At 57.5% G+C, this 21,939-nt stretch overlaps 7 protein-coding genes across 7 annotated transcripts; 3 read left to right on the top strand and 4 right to left on the bottom strand.

Annotated features, from left to right (window-relative positions):
* Positions 1 to 1,506: 1,506 nt before the first annotated feature.
* INS49_008904 (uncharacterized protein) lies at positions 1,507 to 2,750 on the top strand (the record flags this gene model as incomplete). Its single annotated transcript, XM_043169641.1, has 2 exons — positions 1,507 to 1,606; positions 1,678 to 2,750. The coding sequence occupies 2 exons, from the start codon at positions 1,507 to 1,509 to the stop codon at positions 2,748 to 2,750; spliced, it is 1,173 nt and encodes a 390-aa protein (XP_043027321.1).
* Positions 2,751 to 5,422: 2,672 nt separating this feature from the next.
* On the bottom strand, positions 5,423 to 7,804 carry INS49_008903 (uncharacterized protein; the record flags this gene model as incomplete). The annotated part of the gene is made up of 4 exons (XM_043169640.1): positions 5,423 to 6,298; positions 6,357 to 6,647; positions 6,712 to 7,512; positions 7,574 to 7,804. 4 exons carry the CDS (start codon positions 7,802 to 7,804, stop codon positions 5,423 to 5,425), a joined length of 2,199 nt encoding a protein of 732 aa, XP_043027320.1.
* Positions 7,805 to 8,404: 600 nt separating this feature from the next.
* INS49_008902 (uncharacterized protein) lies at positions 8,405 to 9,674 on the top strand (the record flags this gene model as incomplete). The annotated part of the gene is made up of 2 exons (XM_043169639.1): positions 8,405 to 8,507; positions 8,596 to 9,674. 2 exons carry the CDS (start codon positions 8,405 to 8,407, stop codon positions 9,672 to 9,674), a joined length of 1,182 nt encoding a protein of 393 aa, XP_043027319.1.
* A 144-nt stretch (positions 9,675 to 9,818) lies between these two features.
* On the bottom strand, positions 9,819 to 10,415 carry INS49_008901 (uncharacterized protein; the record flags this gene model as incomplete). Its single annotated transcript, XM_043169638.1, has 2 exons — positions 9,819 to 10,115; positions 10,173 to 10,415. The coding sequence occupies 2 exons, from the start codon at positions 10,413 to 10,415 to the stop codon at positions 9,819 to 9,821; spliced, it is 540 nt and encodes a 179-aa protein (XP_043027318.1).
* A 1,463-nt stretch (positions 10,416 to 11,878) lies between these two features.
* INS49_008900 (uncharacterized protein) lies at positions 11,879 to 13,127 on the top strand (the record flags this gene model as incomplete). The annotated part of the gene is made up of 2 exons (XM_043169637.1): positions 11,879 to 11,993; positions 12,052 to 13,127. 2 exons carry the CDS (start codon positions 11,879 to 11,881, stop codon positions 13,125 to 13,127), a joined length of 1,191 nt encoding a protein of 396 aa, XP_043027317.1.
* Positions 13,128 to 14,155: 1,028 nt separating this feature from the next.
* On the bottom strand, positions 14,156 to 14,554 carry INS49_008899 (uncharacterized protein; the record flags this gene model as incomplete). The annotated part of the gene is made up of 2 exons (XM_043169636.1): positions 14,156 to 14,326; positions 14,441 to 14,554. 2 exons carry the CDS (start codon positions 14,552 to 14,554, stop codon positions 14,156 to 14,158), a joined length of 285 nt encoding a protein of 94 aa, XP_043027316.1.
* A 2,643-nt stretch (positions 14,555 to 17,197) lies between these two features.
* INS49_008898 (uncharacterized protein) lies at positions 17,198 to 19,126 on the bottom strand (the record flags this gene model as incomplete). The annotated part of the gene is made up of 1 exon (XM_043169635.1): positions 17,198 to 19,126. The coding sequence occupies one exon, from the start codon at positions 19,124 to 19,126 to the stop codon at positions 17,198 to 17,200; it is 1,929 nt and encodes a 642-aa protein (XP_043027315.1).
* Positions 19,127 to 21,939: the final 2,813 nt, after the last annotated feature.

Genomic DNA, 21,939 nt, shown 5'->3' with positions numbered 1-21,939 from the left:
ACGGCTGGGCAGTCGAGGCCACCGGCGCGTGTCCGTCGGTAGCGGCTCCCACGACGACGCTTCGTATTTGAGCACCCTCTTTTGGCCTCAGAGGACGCAAAAATAAAACTACGCCAGAGTCCAAAAGGGCAAAACTCGGGGTCGGCAGGGCCCTTAGCTGCCCAAGTAAGCTAGGGTAGCTGGGGATCCAGGGGAAATGACGACGGAATCTGGCCGGATCGTCACCAGAAGCAGTCGGGGGAGAACCCTACCAGCAGCCCGGACAGTTTCTTTGCTCAGTCCGGTCTGTCTGGTCAGTCAGTCAGTCAGTCAGTCTGTCTGCTGCCACTCGGTCACTCAGTCCGTATGTCCTGAAGTCTCTTTTCTGTGCGTGCAGGGCAGGGCAGGAATGAGCGAGCATGTTGCTTGTGCCGCAAGTCAGGACCCTGGCCCGTCCAGCAGGCCGCTGTTGCAGAATGAAAGGCCAAGACCAGGACCAGGACCAGGACAGGACAGGATCACACCTGCAGGAGGCTGTTGGCCCCTACCGGCTACTCGGCGCAAAACATGGGCCACCCAACCCCGGGTCCACCACGGATCGCCCTCGAGGCCCCCCCAGCGTCAGTCAGCAGTGCCACAGCAACCAGACAACCACGCAGCCCAGACAAGCCCAGGCAGCCCAGCGACAATAGCTTTTCCATTCCACCACTCAACCCTGAATATCTCCCCACCGAAACCAACCAGACCAAACCCGACCCGGCCCAGCTGTGGCAACCCAAGCCAGCACGTCCTCGCCTGAGTGGCCACACAGCCCAGGCAGCGCCCCTACTCCAGTTCGCCAGTCGCCCGGCAATCCCTCGTACTCCCACACTCACACACTCACACACTCGCCCAGTGTACCAGTCTTTCCTTCGCCCAGTCAGCTCACTCGCTTGCTCGCTCCACTGGCAGCTGCAGCCCTCATGGCTGATCCATGTCTGTCCCTCATGCCTGCATGCCCACCAGCCCACCCAGCCCACCTGCCAGCCTGCTCGGCACCTCACCCATGCAGCAGCCATGTACCGGCGTACCTGCGTACCTTATGGACCCTGGAATAGTCTAATAACCGTATGTACTTACTGTATGACTGACTGAGCCTGGCTTGGTCCAGCCTTGGTGTTGGTGATGTTCGGTTCCCCTTAATAAACAGGCCCGCCCTTTCCTTAGACCTGTCCATCACGGCCCTCTCTTTCCCTCCACATCGCTCATCACTTCCTATAGCAAGTACTTCTCTGTGCTGAAACATTTTTTATTTCCTTGCTTGGTTTTCCCCATCAGTTCACACACTCGCTATTGCTCCCATACAAATTCGGCTTGCTGCCACTTCTCCGGCCTTGCATCTGTCTCTGTCTCTCCCAGACCAGACCATCGCCATAAACAACAACAGAGTTAATACACGTGCTCTCGCACCGCTCGCTTCTCTCTCGCTCAAGCACGCACACTCACCTAGCTTCTCACCACAACAACAAGCCAAGACCCACCGGCAACATGTTCTCCAGGCTGGCTTCCACCGCGGCTGTGGTGCTCGCCGCATCCACCCTCACCAGCGCTCAGACTTTCAGTGCTTGTAACCCTACTAAGAAGTCCGGTGAGTCTTCACATATTTCACATATCCCACATTCCATATCGATAGTGTACATCTGACTGACAAAACTTCAGGCTGTCCCGCCGACCCTGCTATCGGCTCGAAGCAGACCATTGACTTCACCAAGGGTGAGAATGACTTCTTCACCGCTGCCACTGGCACTGCTGTGAACTACGACCCATCTCTCGGTGCTGTCTTCTCGATCAACAAGGAGACCGAGGCGCCTACCTTCACCTCCACCGGCTACATCTTCTTCGGCCGTGTTGATGTCGTCGCGCGGGCCTCTGTCGGCACTGGCATCGTCACCTCCTTCGTCCTGCAGTCAGACGATCTCGATGAGATCGACTGGGAGTGGCTCGGAGGTGACACGACCCAGGTCCAGACCAACTACTTCAGCAAGGGTGACACGACCACCTACGACCGTGGCGGCTTCTCTGGAGTCGGCAACCCCCAGGCCGAGTTCCACACCTACACCATCGACTGGACTGCCGAGAAGCTGGACTGGATCATCGATGGCACCGTCGTCAGGACCCTGAAGTACGCCGACGCCAAGGGAGGTGCCGGCTACCCTCAGACACCTATGCAGATCAAGCTCGGGACCTGGGTCGCCGGCCGCAAGGACGCCCCCGAGGGTACTGTGCAGTGGGCCGGTGGCTACACCGACTTCGCTCAGGCTCCCTTCAACGGTTACTACAAGAGTGTCACTGTTCAGGACTACATGAACGGCGCCAAGAGCGCTGGTTCGTACGTCTACGGTGACCAGACCGGCACCTACCAGTCCATCAAGATCGAGCAGGGCGATGGCAAGACCGACGGTGCTCAGAGCTCCTCCGTCAAGCCATCCGCCACCGACAGCTCCAAGAGCGCTGCCTCGACCCTCCAGACCGTCACCAGCTCCTCTGACTTCACCGCCTCCGTGACCCAGGGTATTACACTGGCCACCGGCGAGCCCAGCAGCGACAACAGCACGTCGGCATCCGGCACCGCCAACGGCTCCACCCCCACTGGCTCCGGCTCCGGCTCCGGCTCGTCTTCCTCCTCCGGAAGCACCCCCAGCTCAAGCGTCGTCACCGCTGGCGCCAGCACCAAGTCCGGAATCAACTTCGCTTTCCTGGGTGCCGCCATGTTTGCTCTGCTCTCCCTGTAGGACAAGAAGGCTGATTCCGAACTGGCACGAGCTGATTAATATTTCTTCACTTCACATCACTCTCCTTTTTTTTTTATAAACGAGGCGAAGACCTGAGCATCGACTGCTCTGGCCCTTCGGACTTTTTCACTTGCTATAAGACTTTGTAACCGGTCGGCTCTGTGCACAGGCAGATATCAAACCACTTGTTATCTCCAAGGGTTGGTGCGAAGGAACACGGGTGGTTCTGACGTTGTAACGGACGAGCGAACGATGGCATACGGACAGACGGGCCCAGCTGCTGCATGATACCAAATTTTTGATTGTTTTATTCATTTTGAGGAAGCATTGTTATTTGAGACAAACCTTTTGGAAGGACCATCAAGTACGGATGGTTGGAGAAGGCGCTGCCCAACCTGCATAGGTTCCTGGGACGTCGCCTGGTGCGCGGAGGGATGGCATAGATAGAAAGACTAGTCACAACAGTAGAAAAAGATGGAAAAAGAGAATCCAATGGCAGAAGAATTAGACGCACCCTCTGATGGTGCCCGATAACAAAAACAGTCTCTCCATCCCTTTTTCGTGTTTGTGATGTCCCTTTGCGTGTCACGAACCACGTCTCTCGTCAGCCCGTATGCAAGCTGACTGTACACTGTCTGCTGTGGTACTTTGCCGCGTAAGACCGCATTCTGTTCCTTTCTACATGCATCATTTAGGGGGCTGGTTATTCTGTGTTGGTGTCACCCCCCAATCTGACATGCACATGTGCCGAGCCGGCGGAAGGAATTGAGCCAATATTGTTTCCTCATTTCGACTCTCCCAGGCGCCCTGGGCGCCCTGGCGCGATGAGGGGTTTCCCAAGAAGCCCAAGGAGCCCCCAAGACCCTTTCTCATTTGGGGGCGGGGGTCCATGATGTTGGCGCCTGCCTCATCCGGGTTAGGTTGCTTGCAGGGCCTCGAGAAATCTCGCTGCTGCAGTGGCCCAAGTGGTGAGGTGGAGGCGGGTCCGCCTGCGTGCAGTGGACGCTACTGCAAGGTACCGACTGGGGAGTTGGAGGGGTATGGGCTGATTTTCTTTTTTCTCTCACTCTTTTGACTTTATTTTCTTCGATCCTTCGTCATGCGCCGGGAATTCAACCGAAGGAAATAGGCATGGATGGGAGGGATAGGATAGGATTGGGAGGCGTGTTTGAGATGAGGTGAGGCGGGGCCTGCCGCTCGTTCCTGGATGGCCTGGAAGATGGGCTGCCTGCCTGGCCTTCGTGAGGGAAGATGACCGGGCCGGACCAGGCCAGGCAGAGAGAGCACATCATCCATGGTGGGTGAGGTACTACAGTAGATTCGTTTTCACGTCAGGCTGACGGACAGCAGGGGAGGGAGAGCCGCTCGGGGGCCGGCGGTTGCGATGTTGCGGGATTAAGGCACAACGTTTCCATACCTTTCATCTCTTTCTGGTCCTCTAGTTTGTCATGGTGCTGATGGCGTGGATTATCGACTGGTACTCATCTATTTACCAAGTCATCCATTGGTCCACGTATCTACCAACCCAACCAAACAGGCAAAGCCAAGGCTGCTCTCTGTCTGGAAACGGGATGGGATGTGAGCAGCTCGTGGCTGTATGGCCACCCATACGGAGATATTACCAAGCGAACCCCCGGTATTCCCAGCTGGTTGCTGTACGTATACGGGCCGTGACCATACGCCAGGGCATGTGCCATGCTCGGATACTGAGTGCTCAGAGACGTAGTCTACAGTAATACCTGGCCCCATGCATGGTTTGGTGGGACCGGGCGTCTCTGCACTTGTGGATAGGTATACCGACGTGCCCTGGTGGTCAGGTGTCTTGAGTGGGTGGGCTCGGCTTATTCGGCGCTTTCGGTGATGGGGTTTTAACGGAGAGGGATGCGCTGTGTGGGAAGTCGAATGAAGACAATGCCCTCTTGAAGGGCTTGCGTTGCGTGGACGGAATGATGAAACTCCTGCGTCTCTCTGTTGAGGAATGAGTTGCTGACGAGCGGTTCTACTGCACTCATGTGGCTTGTTGTATGAGGATTATACCTTCGCCTGACTGCCCGCCTGCCTCCGAGCAGAACATGGAGTGTTTTTCTTTTCTTCACCTGGCTGGTTGATAGTATTGGTCGCCGGTTTGTGTGACGCCCAAAATGAGGGCAGACACATTGTTCTAATCTTCAAGTGGCAGATTTAAATGAGACCAAATGATTCGAGCTCGATGCTGCTTCATAATGAGCTGCTACTGTGAGACCTTCTTTACACATGTACTATGTTGGACCGAGAGTACGAGATCTGTGATCACGTTTACAAGGCGGACATATCGAAGGCGGACATATCGACAGCAGGTCTCACTTGGCGTCCATACGCACACACACAACGCCTATCACAAGCATGTCAAGAGACAACCGCTGGCGAAGAGACCGTCTGTTTTCAGGCACAACCTGTCTTCAAATCACTTTGGAGATAGTGTGGTATGGAGAGGCAGCTGATTCAGAGATGCGGTGGACTTTGTGGAGGCGAGTGTAGGGCAAGATGTAGCTGGACATAAGAGGATGAAGAAAGCCGCTCTTGGATAGTATTCGAGTGTGGGTAAGTAGTCACCTTCACACCTTTTCGTGGTTGGATCAACACAGTCAGGCATTAGATCCAGGGTATCTCAAAGCACACCCGCCGGCAACCCCTCAGTCGTCCAGCTCCAGCCCCCCGACACTCCCCAGGAAGTTTCCCTTCACACCGTCTCGCAGCAGCTCATCCATGTCCACCCCGCCGCCCGCGATATATCTCTCGCTGACGCCGGCGTTGACCCGCCTGGATAGCAGCTCGCGCAGCTGGGCCCTCAGCGCGCCGACCTCGGCCTTGGACATTGCCCTCGCCTCATCCTGCTTGATCTTGCGACCGCTGCCGCGCCCGCCCCACTTGCCCATCTGCTCGAGGTCCTCCGAGTCGTACTCGACGCCGAGCTCCTCGGCGGCGTTGCGCATCCAGTCGTCCTCCTTGCTGCCCTTCTCCTTGGCGAGCTGCGCGTCGGCGATCTTCTTGGCCAGCGTCACCCGCTCCTTGAGCCGCCCTACCAGCCGCCGGTCCACGTCGATGGTGCGGATGAAGAAGTCACTCTTGCGGCTCAGTCCGGATCCCGGCCGCGCCGTTGCGTGCACCTTGGCGATCAGCCGTCTCGTTGAAACTACCTCCTCCGGTGCGCACAGCAGCACGCTCAGGCCCGACTGCGCCGCACGCGCCGTCCGGCCCGACCGGTGCACGTAGGCGTCTGCTGCGCGAGGCACGTGGTAGTGGATCACGACGTCGATACCCGGGATGTCAAGACCACGGGCGGCGACGTCCGTGGCAAGGAGGATGGCGTGTGTGCCCGGCTTGGCGCTGGTGAAGCGCTCGACGGAGCGCAGTCTGGCCTTCTGGGCCATTTGCGAGTGAAGGGCGTGGACTGGGAGGTTGAGGTTCTGTAGCATGGGCAACAGGCGGCGCACTGAGCCGATGGAGTTGCTGAATACAAGGATGCGTTGTGTTGGCTGGAGTAAGATCAGAGAATAGAGGTATAGATCCTGTTGTAACGTTAGTAATTGGGCCTTGACTACCAGAAATGCCACGGTTTGAACATACCTTCTCCATCGCGCCACATTCCACCAGACCCTCCTTGAGTCCTTGCGCCATCTGGGCCACTGGGTTGACATCGACAAACTTGGGCTTTTCTTCTCGGAAGTTCAGTTTCTTGAGAAGGTACTCCATAGATTCTTGCGTATCCATCAGGTTCGATTTGCCCTTCCCTGCCAGCTTTTGCTGGAGGTTCTTGTTGAACGTGGCAGAAAAGACTAACGTCTGTCTTGGGAAGAGCCCTGGCTCCTCGTCATCCTCGTCAACCTGGACTCTGTCGATAGCCTTCAGAATCTCCCTCTGCCTCCTTGAAATGACCGTCCGTGAGCAGGCGATCAGCTTCATCCACAACTAGGAAATTCACCGTCTTGAAGGAATCCAGTAAAGTGCTGCTCGAACTCAGAACTTCCCAAAGACGGCCTGGGGTTCCGATCACGATGTCTGCCTTTTCAAGCTGCCGTTGTTGCTTGTGCACCGACAGACCGCCCGTTACTGAACAGATATATGGTGGTGTGGTGAGCCCTTCACACAGCGCCTTGATGTGATTTGTGATCTGGTGGGCAAGCTCTCTGGTCGGGGACATGATCAGGCCTATTGGTAACTTCTTTTCCACGGATTGACCCTCTCCCTGCCTCGAAAGCCACGCCTCAACAATGGGTATCGCGAACGCCAGCGTTTTTCCGGATCCAGTCGAAGCCTTGCCGATAACGTCGCGTCCAGCTATTATCTTTCGTATAGCTGCAGACTGTATATCTGTCGGTTTTGTGAACTTGAGCCGCGCAAGGCAGGCGATCATCTGCGGAGATAGGTCCAGGTGCGCCCATTTTGACATGTCCACATCCTCCCCGGCATCGTCTACCGCAGCGTCCCCGGCCGACGCAAACACATTGCTTTCCAGTTCTTGGTCCCCTTCGGTCTGCGTTGTGCCTTTATCCTTTTTCTTCTGCTGCTGCTTCTTGTCCTTCTTCTGTGTCTGTTGTGTCTCCTTTGTGGCGTCGTGCTTGGTCTTGCTCTTGGTGGGCGCTGTCGCATCGGGTCCCGAGGGAGATGATTCCTCGTTTTCATCGTGTGTTTTGTCTATGGGAGTTTCCGCGGGATCATCTCCGAAGCCTTCGAACTCATCGCCATCGTCTTCGGTGGGGGCAGGGGTGTCGTCGGTTGTAACCTGGTCCGACGTTAGTGGCCGGGGTGATTGAGTGGCAGAGGGAGCAAAGAAGATAGCTTACAAACTTGACTACGTTCCCATTGCGCACGACGTCGACGCCTGTGATCTCCTCGAGGCCAAAGAAGCCCTCGGCGTCATTGAACATCTCGGGCAGTTCAACGGGCTTCCATGCTAGCGAGTTGGCGTCGACGACGCGCTTGGCCTTGGAGGACTTGGAGGATTTGGCGGGAGCATTCTTCCTCTTCTTTACGGGCGCATTGGCAACGGCCTGTCTCTTTCTCTTCTCGACCATTTTGTTTGCCTCGGAAGGTGCTGGTAAGGTGGTTGATTGGCGACTACAAAAGTGAGGGTGAAGAGGGGGTGTGCGAAGTCGGTGGTCTTCCCTTTCAACAGACCTCCATGTACGAAGAGAGAAAAAAATGCACCCGGGCGGCAGAGCTAGGTGGGGGTCAATCCGCACGTACCACGAGCTTAATTCAGCCCTACGACCGCAAGCTACTAGCATCTCAACGCTCGTTAGCGAGAGACTTGACCGACTCGGCCCTCCGTACCTCCTCCCAGTAGGGGATTCGCTGGCTGATAAATCTACTTTGTGTGTATTCACCTGAGATATTCTTCTGTAATCCTACTATGTAATGTAAATCCAGATTGGAAACCATCCAAAAGCAGTCATACTCTTGCGTCTCTGAGCACATCCTTATCGTGGAACGGGCCAGCGCTTACGCAGTGTATCAGTGTATCTGGGGGTACTCGCTAACACCATTTGACTTTGGACCCCTGTGAGCTGCAGACCCTGGCCGAGGGAAATTTTTGGCGAGTAACCTTCGAAGCAACCTGTTCAAGCGACGCTCCTCGAGACCGTCTTAGATCTGATCCAATTCCCAATTTCGCAATGGGGAAATCTTCAAAGGACAAGCGCGATGCTTACTATAGGCTTGCAAAAGAGCAAGGCTGGCGCGCTCGAAGTGCCTTCAAGCTACTTCAGCTCGATGAAGGTCCGTTCAACACACTGCAGCCCTTCTCCCCCCACCCTTTCGCGGCTGTCTCGTCCATGACCCATGCATGCACTGACATGTTCCACAGAATTCAATCTGTTCGAGGACGTGACCCGGGTGGTGGATCTCTGCGCAGCACCCGGAAGTTGGTCACAAGTCCTGTCCCGGGTGCTCATCAAGGGTGAGAAGTTCGGCCGTGCAGCATGGCAGGACAAGGAGGCCCAGCTGCGGCAGCAAATGCTGCGCGTCTTTGCCCCGGAGGCAGCAGCAAGCATTGACGTCAAGCAAACCGGCGACGAGCTCAAGCCGCGCAAGGACGTCAAGATCGTCTCCATAGACCTGCAGCCGATAAGCCCGCTGCCAGGCATCGTCACTCTCCGCGCCGATATCACCCACCCGGCGACCGTCCCTCTGCTCCTGAAAGCACTGGACCCCGAGTACGACGCTAGCAAGAGGAGCCAGCAGGCTTCTCACCCCGTGGATCTGGTGCTGAGCGACGGCGCGCCCGACGTAACTGGCCTCCACGACCTGGACATCTACGTCCAGTCGCAGCTGCTCTTCGCAGCCCTCAACCTGGCCCTCTGCGTGCTGAAACCGGGCGGCAAATTCGTCGCCAAGATCTTCCGCGGCAGGAACGTCGATGTGCTGTACGCGCAGCTGAAACTCTTTTTCGAGCGCGTCGTCGTGGCCAAGCCCCGCTCCTCGAGAGCCAGCAGTATCGAAGCCTTCATCGTCTGTCTCAACTTCCAGCCCCCGCCAGGCTTCATAGCAAGTCTGGACGAGCCGCTTGGTGTCGGCCACAAACTACCGCAGATGATAAAAGAAAGGACCGATAGCCTGCCCATCATTGCGAAGACGACGATGCAGAACTCGGCCACCGGCGCTTGGGACGTCGCGCCAGAGGCCAGCTCCCATGTTCGGTCAGATGGTGTGGTCGAGGTCGAGATAGACGACATGACAGATGGTGATGCGAAGGACGTACGGTGGATCGCGCCCTTCATTGCATGCGGTGACCTTTCTGCCTTTGACTCAGACGCGTCATATCAATTGCCGGAAGACCACATCACACTGGATCCAGTCCAGCCTCCTACGGCTCCGCCCTACAAACGAGCTATCGAGATGAGGAGGGCGGCTGGAGGAGCATACGGCAAGACAGTGAAGAGCTGAATCCGAATTGATAACCCTTTCTGGTCCTGGACACCAATGCGTCTATTCTATGAAGTACCGCGCCCAGTAGCATTCGGCGGGCATGGCAGGTTTCTCCCCTCACTACCACGAATTTGCGCAATACATAATGTACAGCGATGAGTTTCAGTGACTAGATTCGGGGCCCTTCTTCTCCAGCAGCTTCAGGTTGGGGTTTTTGTTGGTTGCGAAGAAGTCCTGGGCATCAAAGATTTTGGCGTACATCTTCTGGTTCTCAGGGCTGCTTGCGAGGATCCACAGAGCTCTCAGCTCGGGCCAGCTCTCCACGATCTCGTTCAGGCACTTCATCAGGAATTTACCGAGGCCCCTCTGCTGGTGCTCGTCGAGGACGTACACATCCGTCAGGTAGCCAAAGGTGACGCGGTCTGTGATAAGCCTTGCGGCCCCGATCATTGTGCGTTTCTGGTCTACCGGCCGACCACGTCAGTCACGATCATCATCGCGAGAGATGGACCAGACCAGATTACCTTTGATGGGCTGTCCCGAATTTTCAGGCTCGAGCGAGTAGAGACCGATGATCATGCAGTTATTGACCAGCGTCTGCAGCCGGTCCTCAGGCAGGGCCTTGGCCCACCAGAGCATGTCCGAACCGAGCGCGGCGTTTAGGGCGTCCAGTTGCAGGAGGCCGGGGTCGGTAGAACACAGATAAGTCCTGGCTGCACCGTCGCCATAGGTCCAAGTCTTGTGTTCCACAGACGCCATCTTGAAATCTGAGACTGATTCGTTCGGTAATGCGAATTAGGTGGTCGCCCAGAAACGTCCTGATAGATCCACCTGGCATGTCGAACACATGGGCCGACGCCACACAGGACAGACAGGCTGGCTTGCTGCGCACTTGCGATTGGATGACTCACGCAAAGCCACTAACGGCGCAGCACTCGACTGCGCATTTCGAATTTACAGCATTCACATTGCATGGCCCCCGCACCGTTCTTTCTGCGGACCAAGCGTGCGCGACAGGTAACGCTGCGGAATCGACATAGTTCCACAGTGATGCATTCCGGTGGGCTCGGCTGGACTGCGCCTGGCATATCCATGAATATAGACGTCGCGTCCAGGCGGCTGGCCCCGATCCGAAGCCGTTAATCATGCATTATCATCAAGGCTAAACGTCATACTACGACGGTATACGCGTACACGCTCCTATGCCGACCCGAGCTCGGACAACTCGAGGGGTCTAGCGTGGCAGACGTCGCTCAGATTTAACTCAAAAGAGAAGCTTCGACTCGGTTTGTGGGACCGTGGGCCTGACCTCTTCCGCCAAGAGGACAGCTCCAGTGCAGCTCGCTCAAATGAGGCAGTTTATCCCGGTGGGGGACCCGGGGCGGACTACTCAGGCCCTGCTGAGCATCACCAGCGATCTTGTACCGGATTGACACTTTCAGCTTTCCTGTCGATCGATCTCACCGAGATGATCCTCAAGAATGGTCGTGACAAAGTGCAGGCTGAGGACTGTGCAACGCCAGCAATGATTATACCTCAGGCCGAGTTGACATTCAGACCAAGAAGAACCAAATAGTCCTCAGCTGGACTGGACTTATTAGAGCTGTGGTCCGCAATGCCAATTTCATTAACCCCCCGTCTAATTGTTAGAGTTCGCGGGAAAGACGGCAACGCAAAGCTGGGTGAATTGAGTCCTTGCTCCTTGATACCTTACAAGTACCCCAGTCGCCCTGTGCGCTCCATATTGGTCGTCCCACCGCGAGGATGGCCCGCAGTTTGCGTCAAGACTTACGAGTCTTCGTGCCGCTACGGATCCGCTGCCTTCTTTGTGAATACGTGTATTCGTCCCTCCAGTCCTGAACCCGTCCCGGATGACACCAACCTGCATAACATGGCGCCAATCGAAGGAGCCGCTGCAAAGATGTTGCGCAGAAGCCACAAGAAGTCAAGACGAGGTTGTCTTGAGTGCAAGAGGCGACACATCAAGGTTTGTGATGCCCCCATCTATCATGGAGCATTGTATGGTGGGTCTCGTGGAGAGGAGCAGCCCCGTAGCTCGACTCAGGACGGCGACTTGGGTCGATGCTGTCTTGCGGGGCGGCTAGCATACACCACTTACAACAAACAAGAACAGAAACAGCTAACTTACGACTGGCCTTCCCCCTACAACAGTGCGATGAGACCCGACCCAGCTGTCTCAACTGCGGTATAGCAGAACGCTCATGCTCGTACCCAGCAAGCGGTGCTGCTTCGCCCCCGAGCCGGAGATCCCCCGTGAGCACCTCAGCACCATGTCCGACGGCAACCTCGGACTACTCGCCGCCGCCGCCTGTGGCGGTGGCTAGTCGAGGGCTTGGAGCAGGTCTCACAGGACCAAGACCGACAGTATTTGCAGCAAAAGGATCGGGTGGGGACGATCCGAACGTCAACATGGTGCATCTCGAGCTGTACCAACACTTCTCGCAGCCGCCCTCCAGCAATTACTTCTTCTGTCTCGCGACTCCAGAGATGGCGGCCGCGATGAAGGCCAGCGCATTGGAGCTCTCGGTCCACGTGCCTTACCTTATGCACCAGCTCCTAGCGATATCAGCTCGTGACAAGAGCAGACACGCAGCCGACGAGGACAGGAGGGCGGCCTACCTCCGACTGGCGCTGCAGCTCCAGACGCACGCCATCACGATATTCAACGCCTCAAGTCCCGTGCTCCCGTCGCTCACGAACCCAAGGCAGAGCACGCCAGTCCTGGCCTTCTCGGCGATGCTGGGCACCCACGGGCTGTGCGACACCCTGACCGCCCTCGACGAGCAGCCGTCAGCATCGCAGCCCGAGGCGGACGAGTGCCAGCAGCGCAACTCGCTACAAGACTTCCTCGGCAGGTGGCTCGACTACATCCGGCTCCACCGCAGCGTGAGCAGCCACGCGCTGGCCGCGTCGGACCTCGCCCACCCCTCATCAGACCCGCAGCCGCTCCTGCAGCACGGCCGCGCGATGGCGGAGAGGCAGCCGGCCGGCCACGAGACCGACGCCCTGCTCGCGAGGGTCGCCGCCCTCCAGGGCCTGTCGCCCGAGGTCCTCGCCGCGTGCCTGACGGCCGTGGACGGGCTCCAGGTCGCCATCGACATGGGCAACGACGCGCCATCGTCCGCCTCCTCCGCCGAGGGCGGCAGCGCCACCGCGGCAACCGCCAGCCCGGAGCACCTGCCCATCTGGTGGGCCCTCTCCGTCCCCGACGCCTTCGTCGAGGCCCTCTCCACGGGCCTGCCGGAGCTCGTCGCCGTGCTGGCGTACTACGCCGTCCTCCTGCACCGCGCGCGCTCCTGCTGGGCCGTGGGGCCCGCCGCCGGCACGAGGCTGCTGCAGGTGCTGACGGCGCACCTCGGGCTCAAGTACACGGAGGTCCTGGCGTACCCCCGGAAGGAGCTCGGCCTGGGGCATCTCGGTGCTGTTTATGATGCCATCCGGGACCAGTAGGGGCGGTCGAGGGTGACGGGAGTTCGGGTGGGGCGCCAGCTCTGTGGTTGGAATTCGTGCTGTGATCAGGGTGCATAGATGGCGTTTGGTGCTTGGTATACCCGGTGGTTGGAGTAAGGACACATGATCGTGGCGAGTGGGACTGTGAGCGTGCCGGATCAGGAGTCAATGTCATCCAGTTCTTTCCATCCAACCCCATAAGACCCGCGCCCCCACCACCATGTGCACCGTGGCTATCGAATTCGGTGGCAGCCCACAGTCGCAAGGCCATACCGCGCTGTACGAAAGCGCCTGAAAATTGGTGTCACACTAGGCGTGCGTCTTAAAACACTCGGTAAAAGAGACAACTTCGATGGAAGATAGAGCACGACCAAGGGATCGTTTCTGGACAACAGAGTACGAAGCAGCCACTGCTTTGGGCGCCTGTCCGATATATGGACAATTAGACCGTTGGCAACGTTCGATGCGATATTCTGGTCGGCAAGTTCCGCGGACCATGGGGCAACCGAAGTACCTCTTTGGGCAGCCCTCACGAAACATCGAGTCAGTCCAGAAGGGCCCGTTGGTCGTTTACGGGTCGATCAGCCGGGGCTGTCCAGTTATATGTACGACGGGGGCTTGCCGTACCTGCACTTTGCGGGTCCCAAGAAAGCTTGCATGCCCGTGGCGTGTCCCGGAAAAGCTTGTGTTCTTGTGCCACGCGCATTTGCTGATGCCACAGCAATATGCGGCTGCTCCTCGGCGAGATGGCCCACGGGTTCGCTGGCTCCGTCATCCACCACGTTGGGCCTTGTGGTCCAAGGCAGCACGCTTTCAGCCTCACGACCCAATGGGTCTGGCTGTGTCCAGGCAAAGCAAACACAGCAATATGTACACTTGATTCGTCACTCATTATGTACATCTCAAGCATGCTCGAATCAGCTCAGGTCCCGCCGGCACCACTCCTGTCTTCCGTCCGGCCCATATCACATGTCATAATCCTCAGCTACAACCCCGACCCCCTGTCCTGCTCTAGCAAGGCCTCTCCATTACTGCTTGTAGCAAGGCGTGCGGCCCTGGGCGGTGATGGGGGAGATGCACTCATACTTCCCGCCGGCGTTGCAAGCCGTGCCCGCCGTGCCGTCGTCGTTGCTCACACCGTCGGCGCGGTGGGCGTTGGCGCAGATGGCGGTGCAGTCTTGGTTGCCGACCTCGGGATCCTGTGGTGGTGCGCGCATGCGCTTTTGTCAGTCCTCAAGGGCTTCTTCTTCTCCTTCTTCCTCTTTTTCTCTTCCCAGATCAGGGGGGGGGGGGCGCTGGCTGTGGCTGCTCACCGAGTAGACGCAGCAGTGGCTGCTGTCTTGGAACTTGCACTGGCAGTATGTGCAGGCCTGTGCCGTGATGGCACTGGCGAGGAGGACGAGGCCGAGGCGGACAATGGCGACCATGTTGGATTTTTGGATGGGGTTTTGGTGTGAGAAAGAGTGGTAGGGCTGGAGAGTGGCTGTGAAGGATCTTGGGCCTGCTGATGGAGGATTTCCCAGTCGACTCGAGCAGGAACGACGGCCGACTTCTTATACCTGCTCCAGAGGGCCTGGCGAGCTCGGTCAAGATGGTTGTCAAACCCCCTTCACCTGCTTCTGTGGAGGCGCCTGAGGACCAATGTCTCCCTGCCGCGAGAACGATCAGCCGCCCGCTCGCCTTTCTTGGTTGCCCTTCACGGCAACCGCCCGACAAGCGTGCTATACTACCATATTCCGATGTGACCCTTCAGGAGAGGGCAGCATGGCCCTGACTCGATATCATGCACCAGGGAGAGAGGCCATGTCCAAGTGAGGCGATGGTGGAGTGCCGGGGTAGGGCGTGTGGGCTGCTGTCGTATTTGGTACCGCGTGGGTTAGAGGCAGGTGCCACGGAAGACAATCATGTCCCAAGAGTTCATCACCAAAGCAAGCACACGTTTCTCAAGTTTGATCTCTTCCGCGGGTGCTAAGTGGGAGAGGGTGTTTAAGGTTATTCTTAGACGTGCAGTAGCCGAAGCCCTTTCGATCCGTCTTCAGCCCTCTTTCTTACGAAACCAGCCAGATCGAGGGGATACTGGCCCCATGTAGTCCCAGCACTAACCGTGATCCCCGTTTACTGTGGGATCACTTGCGGGTCGCGGTCGAGCGGCTGAACTGTCCACGGGGACCGAGGAGGGCAGACCACAGCAGTGCCACGGTTGCAATGCAGCCCACGTGCTGGACGAACGAACCACAATGCTGGTATAACTCGTGCAATATGCATTGCATGGATTGTGCGCACCATCGCGCTGGCAGCACACTACACGTATTTTGGAAACCCGAGAATCTGCCGGCAAGCTTGGTGACCACTGATCTGATATGTGTCAACGTGAACAAGCCTTGACCATTTGCTCATGTATGTACTTATGTATGAGAAAGGAGAGGGAGGGTACATCCCCGGCAGCCAGGAGAACCAGCGACCTCTGCCCGGCCCCGGCCATACTCCGATGTCATATTTCCCAGCACTCAAAGCCCGACGTGATCGAGTCAGAACTCGCGTGTGCCGTATACAGGCTCGGTGTGCTGCCGAGCCCCACTGGATGACATGGTCGCAGCTAGGGGTAGGTAGGGCATGTGATGGTCGGTGACGGGCATAATTATACACAGAGAAGGTAGTATGCTGTACTGCTTGCCTATATGCACATTTAGTGACACAGTTGAGCCTTCGTGCACAGCATCTCGAATGTTTACAATCAAACATCCTCTGAGGGGGGGGGCTGCTACGTACATAAGGCTTGGGCAGCTCGTGGGATCCACCCCGGAATCCGAGCGGCAGAGACCAACCGAGCGGGCCGCGGCGGCCCCTGGTTGAGTGGGTAAGACGACGATCCTCAGCATGTTAAACGAAACAAGGGTTGGGCCGGGCCAAGAAGAGGGCCTTGAGTGACACTGGCTTGTGAACGAAGTTTGTCAATTATCTCCAGAGGGTCTCGCTGTAGACTCGAGAGGCAATATGCTCGTCGTTTGTTGTTGTTGGGGGAGGGGGCAGTTTCGACTGGTCTTCGCGAGTGACGGGCATTGTTTCGTTGCAATCCGCTGTCCTGTTCCAACAGGGCACCTTAGCTGAGGTCAATGTGATGGTTAGTTGCCAACGCTGGAAGCAAAGAAGCAAGCAGGGCATACCATCAACATGCTGCAGCCTTCTTACCCGAGGGATGGAGATATGCATAACCACTGGGCAGTTTCGAAGCATGTCGAATCAGGCCTCTCAACCATCGCGATGGGCATCAACCACGGTCTTGATACAGGGTGATGATGATGATGATGATGATGATGATGATGATGAAATTGCAGACATCTCTATATAACAGGAGGGTATTTGCGACAGAGCTGCTACCAATGCAGGATGGAGACAGACAGATGGACAAGATAAGAGAGAAAAGAAACCAAGGAAAGAGAAATACCCAACTCATCCCCCCAAAGATGCCTCGCTTGTTTTTCGTCCAATCCATCAATCATCTACAACATAAACGTAATCCGAAAACATACACACATGTCCAGTCCAAGCCTCCGCACCACCACAATGATATCTACATGAGCAGGATGGGTGAGCGTGAGGGCGGACGGGGGCGAGGGGGGTTGAGAGACGATGCCAGTAACCTGTTGCATCGCATCATTCCCGTTACTCAAAGGTAAAATTCCTTCGCGCTTGCCCAGTCCCTTATGTGTAACAGCTTATCGTACTTTTGAAGGCCGCACATAATCGGCCGCGCACCCAATCCATATACGGCGAGTGGTGAGTCGTTGGTTCCAAACACACACCTTGAGCACGCCACATGTCGTGAGCGTGGCTTGAGTGCGGCTCATCGGCCGCCCTACCCCTCCCTACAAGGGGGTAGTGATCAGCAAACCGTACCGCGTTGTTAAATAGGCTTCTTGCCACCATTCTCGTAGCAATCTGAGCCCTCGATTCTTATGAGTCCCAATTGTAGAGTGCATCGTTCCCGTCGCGAACAGTTCCGGACAGCCGCCATCCCAAGGCCCGAGACCCGAGCAAAGCTGGCCAGAACCGAATCGAGCCCGACCCGCTCAGTCCGTCATGCTCGCCATACCCGCCGTGGGCGCAAAGCCGCCGCCGTAGCCCATCGCCTCGTCGGAGCTCCCGCTGTCGTCGCTGCGGTCCGCGTCGTCGCCTTGGCTGCGCGGGGAGTGCATCCCGCTGGGCGCGCCGCTGCCCCCGCTCGTGTCGAGGTCCATCAGGCCGCCGTCCGCGCTCCCCGTGCCGCCCCCAACCCCGGAGACGACGTAGCTGCCGGACCCGAAGCTACCCATGCTCATGCCGGCGCCACCCCCGCCGCCCAGCGCCAGCAGGCTTGTGCGCCTGGCCCCGGACGCGCCTGCTAACCCCGTCAGGCTGCCCGAGCGGCTCATGGTGGTGGGCTTCTCGGGCAGCTTCTTGAGCAGGCCGGTGGAGATGTCAAGCATGCCCATGGCGAACTCGGTCAGGCCGCGGCCCTCACCGGGCTTGGACGACACCGACAGCGTCCAGCGGTATTCGCCGAGGCGGCGGCGGTACCACTCGGCCTCCTCGCGGCCGGGGCTGGTCGCCCACAGCAACGAGCCGAAGGTGCCGATGAGCGCGAAGTTGGTCTTGGACGCGAAGTACCAGAACGCGCGCAGGTGCGACGGCGTCAGCCGGTTGACAAAATCCATGGCCGAGATCAGGCGCGCCTTGGCCGCGTTGCGGCAGATGTGCAGGATGTAGCTGTCGCTGGCCGACGCTGCCGAGGACGACGTGGCGGGCGGCGCGCCCGAGTCGCTCGACGACGGGGCCGGATGCGTCTGCGCCAGGGACCTGACGATGCGACGGTGGAGGGTTATCTCAGTAGCAAAGTAGGCCAGGTGCAGGTATCCGATACTCGACAGGCGGTTCGAGTTTGCGTTGGCAACGGGGGTCTGGTACGTCGAGTCCATCCGAATCGCCGCCGGGAGCGCCGCGTACCACTCCTTCAGCTTCAGCTGGATCGGTTTTGCGAGCGAGAGCACGAGATGGGTCCCCTGCGATCCGGCGTTGTTGACATTCTGCATGGCCTGCAGGGTGTAGAAGGTCTCGAGAATTTCGCTCATAATCTGTGTTAACTGGACCATTTGCGAGAAGAGTGTGCGGCCCTTGTCGATGTCGTCCCTCCCGTCTGCGTCGTCTTCCTCCCACTCCACGTCGGGGAAGTCATTCGGCCCCAACAGCTGGACTGCCCACTGAGAGGCCAGGATGTGCGAAGGCCGCCCGTGTATCAGTGCGCCCCATTTGTCTTGCATATATAGGCCCCAAGCGAGTCGTTTCCTCAAACCCCGTTCCCACAGAGGTATTTTCCAGTGCGAGCAGTCGAGGTGCAATCCGAGCTCCTGTGCGATGGCGATCAGTTGTGCCGTCGGTGCCCACTGGTCACCTTCGGGTCTTTGCGAAAGCAGCAGCCCAGCTTGAACGGTGGACAGCTTTGGACGGTACATTGCATCTGCAAGTGTCGTGCGGACCAGCCTCTCTAACCGCCTGACATTGGGTCGGGGGAGGGATGAGAGATCATCGTCCTGGTCCCACCAGTTGATGGCCAGGATATACATGGCGGCGAGCAGGGGTGGCGAGAACTCCCTGGGTGAGCGCTCGTACTTTTCGTAGAAGACATTCTTCTGGATGATGGGGTAGGCCGGGTGGACGATGCGGAAGTAAAGGTCCACGAGCCTTTTCCCGTGCGGCGCGACGATGCTCTCAATCTCGTCGATGTCATCGTAGATGTGCTCATACCCTGGCGTGTTCTTGTCCGGGAGGAGCAAGAAGGTGTCATCGTCGCTGACCTTCCGGAGCGTTCCTCGTGATAAGAGGCTTTCATCGTGAGGGTCAAAGGTAGAGAGGTTGATCAGGGACGGCTCAAAGTCCGTTGTGGGCCCGACGTACTGGCTGTACCGGTCCTCTTGCAGCCCAAGACTGCGTTTGAGAAGAGTTGGCCCTCCGAAGTTGGCCATCTCTTCGATGAAAGAATTACTGGCGGCAGTGCTGGACAAGCTGGAGTGTTGCTGACGCCCGCTCCTGTTATCATACCTTCCAGGTGAGCTAGATCGGGGCCAATCAAATGTCAGTCGATGTGTGGTCACATACGGGGTAAGGGGCCTGATCCCAGCAAAGGCGCTCGCAAATGTAGATAAGGCTTGCAATACGCTGCGGCCCGTGAAGATTGGTAGGAGATGGGCATGTGGAATGTCATTTGAGTATGGGTGAAGTCACTGACCCTCTTTTGCTCCTGCTCTCACTATGATCGCCATGCAATTTGCGTTTCCGAGGAGGCGGACTACCAACCAACGAACATTCTGTGGCCCGGGTTCGGCAGGAGATACAAGCATCGTCGTCGTCGCTCATCACGCACTTGATTCGGCGTAATTGGCAAGCCTCGCAAGGCCAGGCGGGAATCCCTGTCGACGGAGATCCAAAGGAATCCGGTGTGTCGAAGCCGCTGTTGTTGAAGCTTCCGGAATATGTGTCTGTGTGGATATTGCCAGGACGGCCAGTCGTCGAGAACCGGCTGGGCTTAGGTGCAATGGCTATGGGAGCCGTCCTGGAAATGGCGCTTGGTATCGACATACTGAAGGTCGAGGGAAAGAAACAAGGCCGGCAGCCACAAATATCAAGTTTCGACTTAGTCCCGGCAGCAGGTGTGAGCGATCGCCTTGCCCAGGGTGTGTCCAGGCGACACGGGGCTCGAAACGGTCCGCTTATCACGGCCAGAGTATGTGCGTCCCGTCTTACGGGCTTGCTGGCCGCAGACACCAAGACAAAAATATTGGGGGTCCCTGTCGCACGGTGACAGGGCTGCTAAGCCGATATCTCTTAGATAGGCCCTTTGGGGGGATGATTGTTTTGCAGGTGGTGTGATGTAATTCGCCAGGCCAGGCCAGCTTAGGCAACTCAGGCTGGCACGGTGCTGTCAGCGAAATATGACAGCCAAAGAGGAGCCGCGGCTTGTCCCCCAGCTAGAAAGGACAGCACGATGGGGTACCGCGGTGGCAAAAGTTATGGTGACGATGTCTGATAAGGGGCCTGTAGATAAGGACGTCCGGGGGAACGGGATGGATACTGAGTACAGGGGCCGCGGGGATGGATATAACTCCAGGCAAAGCCAGGTACCCAGGAGCTTATCGTGCTGACGATATGCACGTCCCGTACCACGGGCGCACAAGATGCAGGTGGCTATACTGTGCCCGGCCAATACCGCCGTGCCCGTTGACCGCGATATCTTGTGGCTGTCGGGGAATGCACAAGTGCCGCGGTATGGGAGTTGCAAGCCTGCAGGAACAAGCCACTCGTTTGACCTTATCACTGGGAACAGCTCCGCGGGCACCAGCTTCGATGAAAATGAGAGCGAGTCCTCGTGGAAATTGTGCACAGCAGAGAGAGGACGACCTGGAGTGTGCGAGATGCTGGGCCAGACCTCGAGGGCTAGGGGTTCCCAGGTGATGATCGAAACCAGGATGAGATAAGCTTGGCTTATCTGTGTCATTTGTATTGAGAATTATTTCCGTCAAGCATAGCTCCTCTGGGCGAATGATAGCCTATGGCCTTGTGCCCGCGTCTCGTTCTCCTCTGCCGGCGATAAGGTGCGCGAGAGGATGCAAAAGTGAATGAAGAAGGGTGGCGCGCAGCTGGCGATGACAGGAAGCGAGGAGGGTGGTTCTGGGAAGAGTAAGGAAGAAAGCATGTGAGAATGACGGTATGGTAGTCAAAAAAGAGGTGAGATATTCTTTCCGTCCCACGAACCCCCGGGAAATTCGGGTTCACAGGTGTACCAGGAGAAGCAGGGCAAGACCTTGGTGGGCTACGTACGGATCTGGGGGAGATCCAACGGTCCAAGGCAGAAAAATGCTTGTGATACAGTACTTGTCCTGATGAGCTAGAAAGTCGGCCGTTTCCTTGCTGGGAAGCTATGCTGTTGGCAGTGCAATGAGACAAACGGGCTGCCCAGAGAGTCAGTCGCACGAGCCCGCGGCAGAAAAGACACAGACTTCATCCATGTCGCGCGGTGCCGGGGCCCCGCCATGTTAGCCCCGTCTCTGCGTGAAAGCATAGGCGGTTGTTAGCTGAGGTGTGGTCATTGGGGTCTGTGGCCTGTGGCATTGGGCCCGATGATCGACCTCATCTTCAACAGACTCGGGGCGATAGTGGTGTTTCATGTCGGTCAGCGTTTACCAAGACCGACAACGTTGCGATGAGATGCGGGAAAGATAACGGGCAGTCAAAAGCGTGACCTTTATCAAGGATGAAATTCATAATGACAATTGCAAATGTTCGGAAGCCGGCTGGGGCCGCCTCGGATGTAAAAGTCGACAGGACTCAGGCCGGGCCGGGGTCGCTAACAGCAGGCGAGAAGGCCGGGGCCAGCGGTTTTGCGTATGTTGGCAGCGCGGTTGGCAGGGCCCTATGCGGCTGAAGCTGGCAGGCGCGATACTGCAGGCGGCACATGGCATGTCGAGGATACCAGCGACACCGATGGCGACGGGGTGCGAGGAAATGCCGGAAGGGGAGTGGTCATTAGGTAACAGGGAAAGGATGGTGCCGGCATCCGCATAGGAAGTTGAGTTCTCGTCACGTAATGGATCGGAGCCGAGTCAGTGGAGGCGACCAATGCCTTGCCTTGTATTTCTGCAACCCAAATTCAACGTCAGATATGGGAGTCAGAATCAGCCAAGATTGGCGCCCAAGGCTGATGGAGAAGGCGGATGAATGCGCCTGTGATGGGCGGTCCCGGGGGATCCACGGACTTGGCTGTGTGCACCCGACAAGTTGC

This window comes from Diaporthe citri (genome assembly GCF_014595645.1).
Source record: "Diaporthe citri strain NFHF-8-4 chromosome Unknown scaffold_3, whole genome shotgun sequence".
Taxonomy (NCBI): Eukaryota; Fungi; Ascomycota; class Sordariomycetes; order Diaporthales; family Diaporthaceae; genus Diaporthe; species Diaporthe citri.
This window is presented reverse-complemented; position numbering and strand designations above follow the sequence as displayed.